Raw genomic sequence first — 18241 nt, 5'->3', positions numbered from 1 at the left:
TCTTAGAGCAGCTACAATTTTTTTTCTCAGAAAACTACAGTCACACGTTGCTTAATGACAGGAATATGTTCTGAGAAATCTGTTAGGCGACTCTGTTGTTGTGTAAACATTCTAGTGTATTCATGAACCTAGATGGTATAGCCTATTGCTCCTAGGCTACAAACCTGAGGAGCATGTTACTTAAGTGAATACAGTAGGCAACTGTAACACAATGGGAAGTGTTTGTTCATCTAAACAAAGAAAAGGCATGGTAAAAATATGGTATAAAAGATAAAAACTGCCAGGCATGGTGGCTCACGCCTGTAATCCCAGCACTTTAGGAGGCCGAGGCAGGCGGATCACCTGAGGTCGAGAGTTTGAGATCAGCCTGACCAACATGGAGAAACCCCATGTCTACTAAAAACACACAATTAGTTGGGTGTGGTGGCACATGCCTGTAATCCCAGCTACTTGGGAGGCTGAGGCAGGAGAATCGCTTGAACCAGTTAGGCAGAGGTTGCGGTGAGGCGAGATTGCGCCATTGCACTCCATCCTGGGCAACAAGAGCGAAACTCCGTCTCAAAAAAAAAAAGGTAAAAATCAGTACACCCGTATAGGATATCTGCCATGAATGAAGTCTGCAGGACTGAAAGCTGCTGTGAGTGAGTACTCAGTGAATGTGATGGCCTAGGACATTCTGTACACAACTGTAGACTTTATAAACGCTGTACGTTTTGACTACACAAAATTTATTTAAAATGTATTTTCTTTTGATATATTTTTCTTTCTTCAATAAATTAACCTTAGCTTACTGCAACTTTTTAACTTTACGAACTTTAATTTTTTTAACTGACTGTTTTGTAGTAACACTTAGCTTAAAACACAAACACGCTGTACAGCTGTGCAAAAGTATTTTCTCTTTATATCCTTACTCTATAAGCTTTATTCTAATTTAAAATTTTTTACTTTTTCAACTTCTTAAACATTTTGGTTAAAAGACCCAAACACCCACTTAACCTAGACCCCCCCAGAGTCAGGATCATCAATATCACTATCTTCCAACTTTACATATTAGCCCACTGGAAGGTCTTCAAAGGCCAGTAACACACATAGAGCTGTCATCTCCTGTGATAACAGTGTCTTCTCCTAGAATATCTCCTGAAGGACCTGCCTGAGCCTGTTTTACAGTTAACATTTTTAAGTCGAAGGAGAACACTCTAAAATAATGATAAAACATGTAGTAAATACATAAACCACTAACAATGTCCTATTATCATTATGTACTGTACATAATTGTACATGCTATATAGTACTTTTAAACAACTGGTAGCAAAGTAGGTTTGTTTGAACTAGCATCACCACAAAGCAGTGAGTAATGTGTTGTGCTATGATGTTGCAAGGTTACGTTCAGCTCCATTATAATCTTATGGGACCAGCACCATGGCTATCTGAGAAGTCTGTCTTGACCAAAATGTTGTTATGTCACACATGACTATATTCTAAGGCATTTGCATTCAAGAGGAGACATAATGAATACCAAGACAGAAGAAAAGAGAGAGACAGATTATGTATGACAGCTCTGGGAGAGGCAAAGGAACTTAAAAATGGAAGGCAGCACTGCAGACAAATGTATTCCAAATTTTATTGGAGTATTAATTCAATTAAACCCAGAAGTATGTAAAACGCTTACTATATACGAGGCAGCCTGTCCAATAAATGACCCAATCAGAAGCTACCCTTGTCAACAAATCGCGTTTTTCCCCCAAAGGACAACGATACTAATGAGTGAGGAAGAATTTTAGGACGTTTACTTTATATTTTTTTTAATGTCCAACTGTGTTTCTGTATCAAAAAACACAAAGTTCCTTAACACAGTAAGAACAAATAAATTACTTTTCACTTATTTCAAACACACCAGTTTTCTTAAAGGTTATCTGTCTCAAAAATCAACACAGAAAATTACTATTAAAGATTCAATGTTAACAGATCCCCCTTTGAAATCTCAAGTTTCTAATGCAAGTAGATGCTATTCATCTAAATAAAAAACATAACAAAGTGAATAAATATTTTCTGAAAATACTGCTTTCAAACGTTGTATCTAGATTAGAATGCCCCCTGCTGGCATGCAAATAAAAAATTAAGAGCTCTCCAACTTCAAAAATATTTGAACATAATATAAAACTAGGCTTCCAACATTTAAAAGTATCTGCAATTTTAATTTTACTGTATATATATGAAAAATAAATGGTCAGAAATCACAAAATATCCAGATTTCACACATTAAAAATTACGTGCTTTAATTAGACGTTTGCTTTGTGATTCCAGTATTTTAAAATGACAATTCCAACTTTGCTGGAGATTAGATTACCCAATCTGCTAAGAATGCATGGAGCTAAAATAAAATGTTGACTATGTAGGATATAAAGGCATCTCTAAAATGTGGAAGAAATCCCGTAACACTTATGTTTTTAGATAAAGTTCTAAACAGTTTTAAAACTTGCAATAAAAATTTTCCCTGAGGTTTGCCAAACTTCCAAAAAGTCAACACTATCAGCTGAGAATGCCACAAAACTTATCTGCATTCATCAGAATATAAAAACAAACAGGTAGAGGAGGAAAAGGAAGTTTCACTGTCCCAACAGCAGCCATCTGCTTAGTCATCAGCAATACTAAGAATAAAGACAGTTCAGGAGTTCTTTATTTGAGGAAAGATTTTTAACTCCAAAAGCAGCAATATGTTAGTAAATTAATCTGGACCTTACCAATTAACTCACTGCATGTTGAAAAAGAATTTTACTAAGCAAAATTAAAAATAAAAAATTATTTAATTACAATCACTCTTATCTAATTCCTATCTAGGCAACACTGTTCTCTCTCCCTCCCAAATTAACTTAGGTGACTATAGAAGCACTTTTATTTAGGTGGTCAGAATATGTTCTTAAAAACCAGTTTTAAAATTTTATAAGATTACTCAATTTCATGGAGGCTATTCAAATTTATGAAGAAAGGAGTACTGATTTCACAGTACCATTTAACTTACCAAGTAAAAATAACGAAGGTTCACAAAAATGAGAAGGTAATACTTACTTTAGACCAGCTCTATTACTAAATACAACGAATGAAATGTAAACAAAACATTAGGTTTTCTGCTACCTTCTCCCCAAAACTCTACAAATTCAAGACTGGGAACCTAAAGATAATTTAAAGAAGCAATGGTATGCATATAAACAGTTGACAACTAGAGTGGCATTTTATTTCATGGAAGACTTACACTCTAGCACACATCTGAAAACCCTTCGGCTTACTCCCCTCCTTTCCCCAGCTGTGGGATTCACAGTTAAAAAATAGTGCACAAAGCTGTCTCAGAGAAAAACCTTTCAGGTCCTTAACCATGAGGCCATTTGATAAATTTCTGATAGAATCTCAATAAGCTTATGTTATCTGAATATGATGACAACTTAAAATACTGATTTAAAAAATAAAAATATGGCTGGGCGCAGTGGTTCACGCCTGTAATACCAGCACTTTGGGAGGCTGAGGCAGGTGGATTACCTGAGGTCAGGAGTTCGAGACCAACATGGAGAAACCCCATCTCTACTAAAAATACAAAATTAGCCGGGCATGGTGGTGCATGTCTGTAATCCCAGCTACTGAGAAGGCTGAGGCAGGAGAATCACTTAAACCCGAAAGGCAGTGGTTGTGGTGAACCAAGATCGCGTCACTGCACTCCAGCCTGGACAACAAGAGCAAAACTCCATCTCAAAAATAGTAAAAATAAAAATACACTATGCACTTTGGAGGAAGTGAGAAACTAGAGAGACCAGACACAGGAGGACAAAGTGATTATCCCAACAGTCTCAATACCACCATTGCTGTTCATATGCCATCAGAAAAGCATTTTGGGGCTGGGTGCGGTGGCTTGCACCTATGATCCCAGCACTTTGGGAGCCTGAGAAGGGCAGATCACCTGAGGTCCAGGATTCGAGACTAGCCTGGCCAACATAGTGAAACCCTGTCTCTATTAAAAATAAAAAAACTAGCCAGGCGTGATGGTGGGCACCTGTGAGCCCAGCTACTTGGGAGGCTGAGGCAAGAGAATCACTTGAACCTGGGAAGCAGAGGTTGCAGTGAGCCGATAATCATGCCACTGCACCCCAGCCTGGGTGACAGAGAGAGACTCTGTCCTCCCTCTCCACCCCAAAAAAGAAAAAGAAAAACCCTTTCGTAAAAGCCTTTTTAAAACTTTGTATTAACCAAATAGCTTCTGAATTTATTTAGCCATTCAAGAATTCCAAAGCACACCTATAAACACCCTATTGAAAATAAGCTTAGAAATGCTACATCTGAGAATACAATTTTAAATGAAGTAAATTCTAACTAAGAACTTTTAGTCATCCTTTCCAACCTTCATGAGCATATGGGAAGACAAAACCAAACTGAAGTGTTTTGACGATGAATAGGCACCCAAGTTCACTCACAAGCTAAATAACTGTATGAGGATAACCTGATTTCAAAGCAGCTATGATGCAAATTCATGCCTCAGCATAATACCAATTGTATCCCACGGATCTCCTAAACTGCTATTGCAAAATCTTAAAATTCCAAAAGCATTTAACACTCTTAAAATAATTAACTATAACACAAACTCTAGTGGTATATAAAAGTATTCCTATAGTATACAGATAAAGGGGGTTATATATTTTACATATTAATATAATCAGGTTGAAGAACATTGAAATAAAAAAAATGATTAACATGCCATGTTCTTATGATTAAAGTTGCTGCATATTAGTAACAGTATGTCAAAAGCTAAATAATGAAGAAAATTAAAACAATACCTCTTGACCAGTTAAGAAAAGAAGAAGATCTCCCTCTTCCTCTTCACACATATGAATCTGGATAACTGTTCGAATTGCTGCTTCAAGATAATCTCTCTCTGGTTCTGGAGTATAAAAGATCTCAACAGGATGTGTACGCCCAGGAATAGTTAAGAGAGGACAGTTATCAAAGTAAATCTGGAATTTTCCTGCATCTAGAGTAGCGCTCATAACTATAACCTAAAAGAAAACAGTAAATTACTTGAAGCTGTCTTCAAGGGTTCTTATGCGGTCTTAAAAGTATAGCAATATTCACTATTCTATGTATATATCAGCTATTAAAAAGCCCATGAAAACCTTCAAATAAAGTGTAAATGAAAAATCAAATACATAATGACTGAACTATAGTAAAAGTTATTTACATTTTTAAAAATTTAGAAAAAGATAAATGCATAAACTACAGTATTTCTTCATAAAATACCTTAAAAATCAGATTTTATAAAATTATATGTAATTCAGATTGGTAAAAGAAAACATTAATATGTAGGATAATTACTGCTACCATTATTAAAACAAAACTTTGCAAATAGGGAAAAACAGAAAGAAAATGCAAACAAACAAACAAAAATCAGTGGACCAGATATAAAAAGAAGGTTCCTCCATAAAATGTTTCACTAGAGTTCTTAATTTCTACTTTCAGGTTCTCACTAAAACCTTGGTAGCACAGCAAGTTTAATAAATAATGACAGTACTCACATTATTCTTTAAATATATTTTTTAAAGCATTGATCTAATTTTTATAAACAAAAACATGCTCAGGTCTCAATTTTTTTTCTAAAGACCCAGAATCTTTCTTGCCAGTGCTGAACCCTTGTTTGTTTGTTTGTTTCTGAGATAGAGTCTCGCTCTGTTGCCAGGCTATGAACCCTTCTATAACACACATATCAACAAGGGATGAGTCTACATTCTAATGAATAGTATACACACACAACACAGCAAAAAGGTGAACTTCATAGACTTTGGGGGACAAAAATGTCAAAAATAGTTTTAGGCCCTTAATCAACATAGTAACAGTGGCCAAGGTACATGCGGTATGGAGAAAAGAAGTAATACACTAGGGTAAGCGACTACATTTCTAAGGAGCTGCCTGTCCTATGTATAGTTATTTCCACTCTCCAACACTATTAAGTTACAATGGGTGTTTGTGATGAGACAAGGACATGGATCTGAGGGACAAAGATTTAATCCTTAAGTAAAGGGGGCCTCTGTACTTAATGAAGGGTAGAGTGAGTAGCGCAGTTACACATATATGTTATTAGATTATAAAAGAACTAGGTGGGTAAGAAATTGAGAAGATTTGGCTTAAAAATGCATTACTAAAAAGGGGGAGAAATATACTTAAAGTCTAAAATGAAGACACAGCAAAGCAGAAACAAAACAAGAAGGTACTTACTAGTTCCTTCTTTTACAGGTGATTTCTTACAGTTGGTTATTGATCAGTATGTATTCCCCATTTTTATGCCCATATACACACATATATAATTAAATGGAGAGAAGAAATTACTTCACCTTTAAATCTGATCTCTGTCTTACAACTTCCTTCAGAACACCCATTAAAATATCTGTAGCCAGTGTCCTCTCATGAGCCTCATCAAGAATTATTACACCATAACGCTCCAGGAGGGGATCATTCATAGCTTCACGAAGTAACATCCCATCAGTCATATACCTATATTCCAAAGAACATGTTGGTTAAAGGTTCCTTTAGGTCATTTTAAAACCAAACTTCGTGACAAAAATGAAATGCAAAGACATTAGGTAAATTAAAACTAAACTTCTGCCCCAAACAAATGTGCTACTGTTTCACGATCAATTGCAAAATTAAGTTTCAAGAAAATCTTTTTTTAAGAGTATACAACCAAACACAATATGCATTATCAATTCTTGAAAAATATAATACTGAAATGTACTGGGAAGACTTTATGACCGATTATGGAACGTAACAATTACACGGTTTCACACAAACGCCAAGGCAAAATTCATCATTTTCAATTTCTTAAACCGTTTAAAAACATACAAATACTCAACATACAAAACAAACTAATAAACCATTTTAAGTTGCTTCATGTCACACTACTAAAATGTTACCACATGCAAATAAACATTTTTTGTTAAGCCTTAACAATTCCTTACTTAATAAGCTAACACCAGGCTCTTGGTTCAAAAGGGCTGACAGCGCTTGAGTCTGCCATCCTCCTCCCACCCCAAAGAAATAATCTTAACGCACAAAAGGAATTTATTAATAAAAGAAGTGGGACTGAGGGGCAGCATCTACACTAAAGAAATGCTGATACATAAATGGAAGATAAATAACAAATGATGTCAGATTGATCAATGAACCAAAAAGGGAAACCAGGCTTAGTTAGGGATGGCTCAAGTGAAGGCAGCTAATATGGACTCCAGTTATCACAAGAGAGGTGCCACATAAGAATGAAGACAATGAGATCAAGGGTCAAGGTTGTATAACTTTGTAGGGATCAGCTATCTCCTGTCCATTCCACTCTGGTTACTGCTGTCACTATGAAAAAAAACTATTTTCCTTTTGGCACCTGGACAAAACACAGTATGCCTTTAGATGCTTAAGTCACAGCTCATTCAGTTAGATTAAAAACCCATTATTTTATTTACAGATTTAAAAATGGTATTAAAAATCTGAAGCCATCATTTATGATTTCACCATTTTGGCTCTTTTTATGATTAGTCTAACCGAATCTTTCATGGACCATGAAGCTCATGCCATCTGTTGGAGCATTAAGTTCAGCAAACTGATAGTATACCACAAAAAGAAGTGAATTCTCTTTATTTCACCTAAACTTAATTCTAAATTTAAAAAGCTTTTGGCAAACAAATCCATCTGAACTCATTTATATGCTTTATGCTTCTTGTCCTTGGTCATATTTTTAAAAATAAACTACCACATTTCTGGGAGGGACAAACAGCATTAACTATAAGGTTATTTTATGTAAGACCAGGAAAGAAAAAACTGCCAATTAAACTATGACTCAGTGCCTTAAAGACAGTAAAGTATAGTGTATGAATCAGCAACACTATAGCCCGTAGCTGCTTTGAAATTTCTTTGATCTGAGGACATTTGGTAATTTTTCCTGTCTTTCGATATATCACAGACATGAGATAGGCAATACTCTTGTACATGATCTTAGTAACAGAACATTACAGCTTCCTCTATTTTGAGTTAACTCTCTTAGCTTCAATAGAGCTGTCTGTTGATTTGCAGGGCAAAAAAAAATGGATAGGTTACTCTTCCAACATTTGCTCAAATACTAGCGTATTCACACCCTATTGCTCCATTTCCCAGTCTCTTGATACTCAGTACTCATTTCAACATGGAATCAGAGTGTGATATTTAATATTTTTGAAGGCATTTAAATTAGCAAATCCTCTCAGTATATACAGACCCAACAATTCACATTCTTTGAGGTGAAAATATGTACAGCTAGATCAAGTTCAAGCATTCACAGGCAATAATTACCAAACTGCCACCAACTACAAGACCTCAGTAGATCGTAAGATACATTGTAACTTCAGACAATAAAAACTTGAGAACAAAGTCACAGAAATGACAAAATATGACTTTAAGTTGAAAACTTCTTAAAAGTGGTTTTAAAAGTCACCTTATTTTGATCCTTTTTCTCCTCACATTCCTCAAGCTTTAACCAATCACAACAATATGGAGCAGAGCTAACCAACAGACATTCCTTTTTATTTTTCTAAGGGAAGAAATGTTACAGATGGCAGACTATAAATACTTAAGTTAGATTAATGGAAATATTTTATTGTGCTTTATTAACTATGCATATTGCAAGTACTAAGTTAAATGGCCAAAACTTCTGTCATCCACAGACAATTCTTAATGGTTCTTCACCACTGACCATCACCCAGTGATTCCATTCCATGAGGTGCTGCACTTAATTACTTCTTGCATCACCAGTTAATACGGGATATTGCTGTTTGTGCAATGAATTTCAAGAAAAATGAAAATTTAAAATTTGGAAGGTCTCAAGAATACAGTCAAACTTACTTCTTTCCCAGTGAAGAAAACGAAAAAACCATAGTTAACTTTTACAGGTTCCCAAAACCAGTTACTAAGACTAGGTATCACTGTACTGATCCTCAGTCCTAAGTCTCTACTACATTAACACACTCTCCACAAAGTCCCAGATAAAGGAATACACTGTATATACAAATTTAATAGCAAAAAAAGGTATTTGAAAGATATGCCCAGGTCCTAACCTCTGTTACCTACCAATGTGACATTATTCAGAAATAGGGTCTTTGTAGAAGTAATTAAGTTATGAATTTCAGAAAAGATCACCCTGAATTTACAGTGGGCCCTAAATCCAATGATCAGTATCCTTATAAAATGTAAAGAGAGCGAGATTTGAATACAAAGGGAAAGCCATGTGAAGATGAAGACAGAGACTGTGGTTATAAAGCTACAAGCCAAGGAATGCCAAAGACCGTTAGCCACCACCAAAAGCTAGGAGAGACTCATGAAAGACTGTTGCCCCTTAGAGTCTCCAGTTGGAACTAGCCTGCCAACATGCTGTTTTTGAACTTCTGACCTTCAGAATTGTGAGTGAATGTTAATTTTAAGCCACTTAAAAAAAACAAATAGAAACAGTACCTGATGATTTGCTATACTGTTAAATGCATGAAACCCTCTGCTTAACAACAAAAAACTAGCTTGACACAGAACTCAGGGAAGGCAGAACCAGGTAGTGGAGATAAAAACTATAGTCCATTTTCCTTTATGTAAGAGTCAAGTTTTACTACCTTTCTTAGTAGCAATGAAATATTTATCCAGGCTAAGGAGTGAGTCACAAGAGTAAAATTTTAAGTTTGAAGTTTCAATAACGAATTAATAAACAAAAATGCCACAGGATAGTCAAACTCTACACTTTACTGGGTGCCTTACCATCTACAGTGTTTTCCGACTGTTTTAGGGCAGAGACTCCCTTAAAAAGTTATTAGCATCACCTGGGAACTAGTAAGAACTACAAAACCTGAGTCTCATCTCAGATCTACTTAATCAGCAAATTTGAAGGTGGGGCATAGCAATCTGTGTTCTAACAAGTTTTCAAGTGATTCTGATGATTGCTAAAGTTTAAGAAACACTAGTCTAAATCAAACAAGAAGCAGATTACCTAAAATAGATGCCTAAAATAGCAAAAACATCCCTGGAGTATGTAACAGTTCAGCTTTTCAACTGTGACTGCCTAATAAAATATACCAAAAACCCAATGTACTGTATAGTATCAACCCAGCTTAAGTACTTTTTTGCAACAGATACATGTAGATGGCGTAGTATAACTACAAGCCAACTGCCAACTATGATCTTGGCAAGATGACGACACCTAACACATCACTAATTCTGATTTGAACAAACCATGGTAAAACATTACATCCTGCAAATATATTACTTATTTATATTTTTGTAGTTATATATGTATGTGTATATATATGTGTGTGTGTATATATATTTTATGAAACATTGCAAAAAATTATAAACTAAGCCTCAGAAAGGCAAAAAATCATTTTTCTAAAATGAAAACCAGAAATCCCTACCTCAAACCTTATGATCCCTCCCAGTAAAATTCCAGCTTGGTTAAATGTTTAAAACAAAAACAAAATAGTAAAATACATGGATTAAATTATTTAAAACAACATTGGGCAGGGTATGATGCAAAACCTGGACATCATAAAGATGGTTAATTCAATACGTGTACAAACTTCAAGTCTCTGTGTTTTATGAAGTGTTATAAAGCAAAGAAATAGATGACAAACTGGGCAAAAATTGCAACTTATATCCAAAGTGCTAACTCCGTTATAAGCTCCTACAAATCAATAAGAAAAAGGCCAACCCACTACAGAAGATGGGCAAAGCATGAGGAGACATCTAATTCTATCAATTTTATAATACTGCACATTTGGCCAAATTTAAATTCTCTGAAACTGAGATGCATTTTAAAATAGCACCTTAAAAACAGCTGTCAACTACGTAGAAATCCTGAGATGAAAAAAGCACCAGTCTCCGATTCCAAAAAGAAATACAAATGGCTAATATACAAAGATGTTCAATTTCACAGAAAATAAATGCAAATTAAAACCATAAAGAGATCCCATTTTTCACTTACAAGATTGACAAAGATAAAAAGTTTTATAATGCTGAGTTGGCAAGGGTAAAGAAACAGATGCTCATTTGCTCATTCCTTACTGGTAGGAGTATAAAAATCTCTATGGAGGGCAATCTGCCAAAAGCTGATAAAATTCAAGTATACCCTATGACCCAAACAATTTCCCTAGTAAGGAATTTATTTCACAGAAGTGTGTGTGTGAAAAAATGTGTGTGCAAGTTTGTAAGAGGATACTGAGGACAGCAAATGTTTATAATAGCAAAAACTGCAAATAAGAGTTTCCATCAATAGAATTTGTTAAATAAGGTACAATCGTAAATGCTATGCAGCCATTAAAAATAAAGCAACTTAAAACCACAATGAGATACCACTGACTACTTTAGTAGTCAGCATGGCTACTAAAAAGTCAAAAAATAACAAGGTTGTAGAGAAAAGGGAATGCTTATCCACTGCTGATGGGAATGTATTAGTTCAGCCATTGTGGAAAGCAGTTTGGCAACTTCTCAAAGATTTAAAATAGAATTACCAGTTGACCCAGCAACCCTATTACTGGGTATACAGAATATAAACCCTTCTACCATAATGACACGGGCATGTGTATATTCACTGCAGTACTATTCACAATAGCAAAGACAAAGAATCAACTTAAATGTCCATCAAAAGTAGAATTCGTTTTCAAAAGTAGCACATATACACAATGGAATACTATGCAGCCATAAAAACATGAGATCATGTTCTTGTGGCAACCTATATGAAGCTGAAGGTCATTATCCTAAGCAAACTAACACAAGAACAGAAAACCAAATACCTCATGTTCTCAGTTCTAAGTGGGAGCTCAACTTTGAGGAAATACAGACACAAAGGGAACAACAAACACTGGGGCCTACCAGAGGGTGGAGGGTGGGAAGAGAAAGAGGATGAGAAAAACTGCCTGTCAGGTAACTGCTTATTACCTGAGTGACAAAGTAATCTGTACACCAGCCTGTAATCTCAGCACTTTGGGAGGCCAAAGCAGGTGAATCGCTTGAGGTCAAAGTTCAAGACCAGTCTGCCAACATGGGGAAATCCCATCTCCATCAAAAAACACAAAAATTAGCAAGGTGTGGTGGCGTGCACCTGTAGCCCCAGCTACTCGGGAGGCTGAGGCAAGAGAATCGAATCGCTTGAACCCAGGAGGCACAGGTTGCAGTGGGCTGAGATTGCGTCAATGCACTCCAGCCTGGAACAGAGTGAGACACTGTCTCAAAAAAAAAGGAAAAAAAAATCTGTACACCAAACTCCTATAACAATTTACCTATACAGCAAACCTGCACACATACCCCTGAACATAAAAGTTTAAAAAGCATAAATAAAGCAACTTGAAAAAGGCATCTATTATAAATGAATGGCACTTTTTAATCCAAGTAATTAGGTTTACTGTTTTCCATATTACCTAGGAAAGCTTTACAATACACTCAGAGAATCACATGGAGCGATGAGGAACGATGATGAAGGAAATAAAACACACAGAGGTTAAGAATACATACTTGTTGCAAGACAAAACTGGGTTTAAGTCCCTGTTTTCCTATTATTGTCTGATCTTGGACAATTTCTTCTGTAATGTTCCCTTTGTAAAAATGTGAACAGGGTAAAACTTGTTTAAAATAAACAAAACAATGTACATATATAAAGTCCTCAGGACACTAACTGCCGGGCACTTGGGAAATATTCAATAAACAGAGTTCTATACCACACTCTCATAAACTAGCCTCCATGTAATTCATAAATCCTTGGGATAACCATATACTTTATGAAACATAATGAATATATACATAACCCTGTCTCCATCACTTGAGTCAAGGGAATTATAGCTGACATGAAATGATAAACCCCAAGCATAGAAAAGAGAGTCATATAGATGAACACTAAGTCGTATGTTTCAGAAGTTTAGAACAAGATGAATCTCACACACACACAAAACTATCAAATCTGTGAGACAACTCTGAAAGACTTAAAAGAGCCTAAAAATCAAGCCTTCCAAAAGACTGAATTATCTTAAATTCCAGAAAAACTTGTGTATTTTCTAAATGTTTGAGTTTAAATTCCAGCTTTAGAATTAAATGGAATTCCAAATGACCCATACTCAACAAAATGGCGTTGGTTAATGTTAACAATAAATGAATCTATAGGTCTTCTGTTTAAATGTCCAGGTATAATTTTTCTATTTACAACTGATCTTTTAGATTAACTCACTGAAATCTAGTCAACCCAAATGAGTGCCTCTATTTTAAAAAAAAAGCTTACCAGCATTAATATGCCTAAATAGATTTATGTGTAGTAATTTCTTTATATATATAAAGAAATATATATAATCTATATATAAAGAAACATATGTATATATGTAGGTATATATTTTAAAGAGACAAGGCCTTGCTATGTTGACCAGGCTGGAAAGCAGTGGTTACTCACAGATACAATCCCACTACTGATCAGCTTTGACCTGCTCATTTTCCAACCTGGGCTGGTTCACACTTCCTGGGGCAACCTGGTAGTCCCCACTCTCAAAGGAGTTACCATATGGATGCCAAACTAGCACACTACATCCCAGAACTCTTGGACTCATGCAATCCTCCTGCCTCAGCCTCCCAGAGTATTGGGATTACAGGCATGAGCCTGTACTTTGCATGAGCACCTGGACTTGTTTACAACCTTAATGTCTATGCAGCCAAAAGAAGATTAAACTACTTTTTTGGGTAAAAACAGGTCACTCAAATAGTAGAGTAAGCTGTTGATTCCATCTGTTAAATGCATTAAATGATCACCTAGAATATACATGTTCTCATTTTAATGATTTAAAACATAATGTTTTACTATTTTCCATGTTCAACATGTAGGACATCCCAGGAACTACAAGTTTTTGGTAGTTCAGAGTTTCAAAAGTAGACCATAAATCCTTTTGATAGTTGCTGTTTTAAAAAGTATGAGGCAAACATCAGTATAGAACAGGAAATAAAGAGGTAGTGTTCAATCTGTTATCAAGGTTTGAGAAACTGTGAGCGATCAAATAGCATTAACACACTTAGTAAATAATGGTGGTTATTTAAGAATGAAATAACTTTTCTTTCAACGTATGTGTATTATTTTTTAAAAGAAACATAAATACTTAGGTTATTAGGACCCAACTACTTTGTAAATGGAATTCTGAAATAGTTCTTCAGGCCTGGGGTACTATGACAAAATTATTGAGACATTAAATGTGCTGTCAATTAAGACAGTGTGGGAACTTCAACCTTACTGGAAACCAGCTCATCTACCTAGAGTATCAGGAAATGATTGATACTATTTACTACTGGCTAGTCCATCTGCCTATCAAAGTCTCTCCATCCTTCTCAACTCAGATGAAATACCTCCTCCTCTGTGAAATCTCTATACATTCAAATTACCTTCTTATTGGCTTGACAGCTTACCCCTTCCCAACCAAGTCAGTGAAGAGCCAGTGATATGAGCAGAGTCCTTAAATAATGTTTCTTTTATTGGTGAAAGAATAAACAAAGACAGGCTCTATTTCAATCTGTTATGTTCTTAGCAACCATATTACACAATATGAGCAACACTAACTTACTGTAATCCCAACAGCACTACATATAGCAAAATACTGGTTACAATGACAACAAACTACTAGATGTAAATGTTCACAAGGAAAGGGAACATATTTTGAATAACTTAGAATCTACAGTGTTTCAATGTTCAATACATCAAACAGGGCAAAAAGGAAACATCAAACCTTGGATTCTTAAAAAAGAGCTGAAATGTTTGAGACCACAATCAAAACATACAGCTTTGTTAGTGTAAACAGCTAAAATACATTTGGTATGTGTTTCCGAGTTAGATACCTAATCAAGAAAAAATGCCTAAGTTAACAATGGAAAATAAAGACAACTAAATAAAAATACACTGCCTATTCCTCAAATTTTCACAAAAGGGAATATTCTTTCATCCTCAACAGAACTCACAGAAAGCTAGAATGAATGGGTAGGTTCTACTCAATATTTTGTAAGATACTGGCACTGTATAAACAAAGAGAGCCTTCTCTATCTAATCCTAAGTACAAAGGTCAAATTTAACAAAACATGTAGAGCCTCTGTAAACCAAGTTAGCTTTCTAGGAATCAGCAAAAGCCAAGAGAATTCTACTTCTAGGGTGACCACAGTTAACTTTTTAGTCCTCTTGTAGAAACTGCCTAAATGTTAAATAACCACATTTATCCTTTATTCCCACCTCTTTTTAAGAGTCCAATAAAATTACTCTTACCTAACTTACGTGCTACACATGAATTAGAACCAAGACTGCCACATAACAGATGTTCAATAAATTAGTTTATAATTGTTTGTATAATTAATGGTCCTTAAAGTGCCACATCTGTTTCACCTTTACCTCCAGCCCTAAGAGCATACTTGAATTGATTCATTCCAGTGACATGTCAAGGTTTAAGTTTACATCCCCAATTGTAATTCAATTACTGTGCTAAAAGGAACTTTATTAAATTGGTTTTCTAAGTCCCTCTCTAACTGGGTTAACTGGTTAAAAAGATCCAGTAATTTCTCCAACTGGAAATCTACCATCATCACCAACAGCAGCAAGAATCAGCAATGCTGACTGACGCACCCCTAAACAGAGTGTCATAAATGACGAAGAGTTGTACGCGGACTACTATATCTGATCTCAGAACAACTGTATCAGGTAGTTAGTATCAGTTCCATCTTCTGAAAAAGAAATAAGCACATGAGGGCTACTTAACATACAGTTAATGTCAGAGCTAATAAGTGGGCAGAGCTAGGACAACTCAGACACTGACCCTAGAAGCTATGCTCTAGGATCTATTTCCTTTTGGTTCTCTTCACAAGCCACCTTTTTTTTTTTTTTCTTAAAGAGAGATGGAGTCTTGCTCTGTCACTCAGGCTGGAGTGCAGTGACACAATCCTAGCTCACCTCAGTCTCAAACTCTTGGGTCCAAGTGATCCACTTACCTTACCCAAGTAGCTGGGACTACAGGTACATACCACCACACCTGACTAATTTATTTACATATAAATCTTTTTGTAGAGCCAGGGTCTCACTATGTTACCCATCCTGGACTCAAGTGATCCTCCTGCCTCAGCCTCCCAAAGTGTTGGGACAACAGGTGTGAGCCACTGCTCCTGGCCTCAAGGTATTTTTAAACAAAGCTGTCTTGTTGGAAACTCTGGAATCTGCATAAATAGTCTTTATACAGTTAGTGCTTCAGTCAGCTGTTTCCAGGGGCACCAAAGAATCTGCTATGGCAATGCCCTGTAATTCCCTATCCCACAACCCCTGTTGTGGCTAACCATCACTTTAAATTCAACCCTTGACTTAAATTCCAACTTCTTGGCTGGGAGCAGTGGCTCACGCCTGTAATCCCAGCACTTTGGGAGGCTGAGGTGGGTGGATCACTTGAGGTCAGGAGTTTGAGACCAGCCTGGCCAACATGGTGAAACCCCATCTCTATTAAAAATACAAAAAGTAGCCAGGCATGGTGGCACGCGCCTGTAATCCCAGCTACTCGGAAGGGTGAGGCACGAGAATCGCTTGAATCTGGCAGGCGGAGATTGCAGTGAGCCGAGATGGCACCACTGCACTCCAGACTAGGTGACAGATGAGATGAGACTCTGTCTCAAAAATAAATAAATAAATCCAACGTCTTCCCACCTAAACTTATTCTCAAATCATTCTTTCATATAAACACCCATATTCTGCTTCAGAAGGTTAATTACAATGTCAAACTTTTTATTACATTTTTATTTGCTTTAACAAGGACAGGGACTAGATGCACTTTTCATTATTATACCTAGAACTGCCCAACACATAAAAGGTACTTAATTATTAGCTGACTGACGAATCATTACATGTATAAATTATTAGATTCCTTCAACATAAAAATCTCTAATTTTATAGCGTAGGAAAAAATAAAAGGTAGCGTATCACCTAAAATAACAGTAAAATTACCTACCAAATTAACAACTTCAATCATTATGTTTTTCTACACATACAAGATTATTGTTTTCTTCCCTAAAAAATTACCAGCTCCTTCAAAAAACAGAAGGTGATTTCCTGAATTAAAGTATGTTACAACCAGGTTGCATGTGGTTCGGTGCCTGTAATCCCCGCACTTGGGGAGGCAGAGGCGGGCAATCACAAGGTCACGAGTTTGAGACCAGCCTGGCCAATATGGTGAAATCCCATCTCTACTAAAAATACAAAAATTAGTTGGGCGTGGTGGCAGGCACCTGTAATCTCAGCTACTTGGAGGCTGAGGCAGGAGAATTGCTTGAACCCGGGAGGCGGAGGTTGCAGCAAGCTGAGATCGGGCCACTGCACTCCAGCCTGGGCGACAGAGCAAGACTCCCTCTCAAAAAAAAAAAAAAAAAAAAGTTACAACCACAGAAAAATGCTTCTTAAAATCCACTGCAAAAGGGCTACACCAGAAGCCAACAACCTCTCCTTCCTTATATCAAAATGAATCAGGTTATTTTACACTGACTAGTCACAAATACGGCAATATATTGTTCCCTGATTGGTCAACTCTTTAGGTATCTCATTGGGTTTTTTCTTCATAATTTCCACTCCAAGACAACAGGAAAGTATTTTGCAAAAAGAATGTTTCAGAAGAAAAGGATGGGGACAAGCAAACACATAAAAAAGGAAATACAAAAACCATTTAGGAGTGGCAGTTTTGTAAACTTACTTGTCCACTGGGACGGGGTAGCCACTTAAGGCTAGACTAACAGAGTGTGCACTAAGTTATACTAGATCCAATCTTCTGAAAAGAGCACAGAATCAGATCTACACCCTAAAATTGATGAACAGGTATCCCAAACACTAAAAAACTATCTTATGGACCCTTAATCTATATGGGGACAATTTAAAGATGTATTATTTAGCTAAAATGCTCTCAAACTATGGTTAAATTCTGTGCTCCTCAAGCGGAATCTGCCTGAGTTAGCCTCTTTACCATCCTAGAGTGAAAATTAAAGTTCGCCTTGGCTACACAATGGATATATAAGCATTTTATATCTATACATGAAAAGAACTACATTTAATGAAACATTCCCATTAGTTAAATTCTTCCTATTAAACAGCAAAGAGTTACATTTGAAATTTTTAAATTTTAAGCTAACTTACTGTAACAATACACTCCTTTACTTACATTACTTAAAGGCAACACCAGGTGAG

General features: G+C 36.1%; 1 protein-coding gene across 1 annotated transcript in view; it reads right to left on the bottom strand.

Moving 5' to 3' along the window:
* Window positions 1–18241, bottom strand: part of DHX15 (DEAH-box helicase 15) — a 57449-nt gene that overhangs the window by 22997 nt on the left and 16211 nt on the right. Inside the window, exons 4-5 of the mRNA XM_021938333.2 lie at window positions 6366–6525; window positions 4818–5036 (exon numbers count right to left, since the gene is read on the bottom strand). Coding sequence (XP_021794025.1) covers window positions 4818–5036; window positions 6366–6525 — 379 coding nt within the window. The remainder of the gene's footprint in view (window positions 1–4817; window positions 5037–6365; window positions 6526–18241) is intronic.

This window comes from Papio anubis, chromosome 3, assembly GCF_008728515.1.
Source record: "Papio anubis isolate 15944 chromosome 3, Panubis1.0, whole genome shotgun sequence".
Taxonomy (NCBI): Eukaryota; Metazoa; Chordata; class Mammalia; order Primates; family Cercopithecidae; genus Papio; species Papio anubis.
Note: the sequence above shows the minus strand (reverse complement) of the source record. Positions and strands in the feature narration are given on the sequence as shown.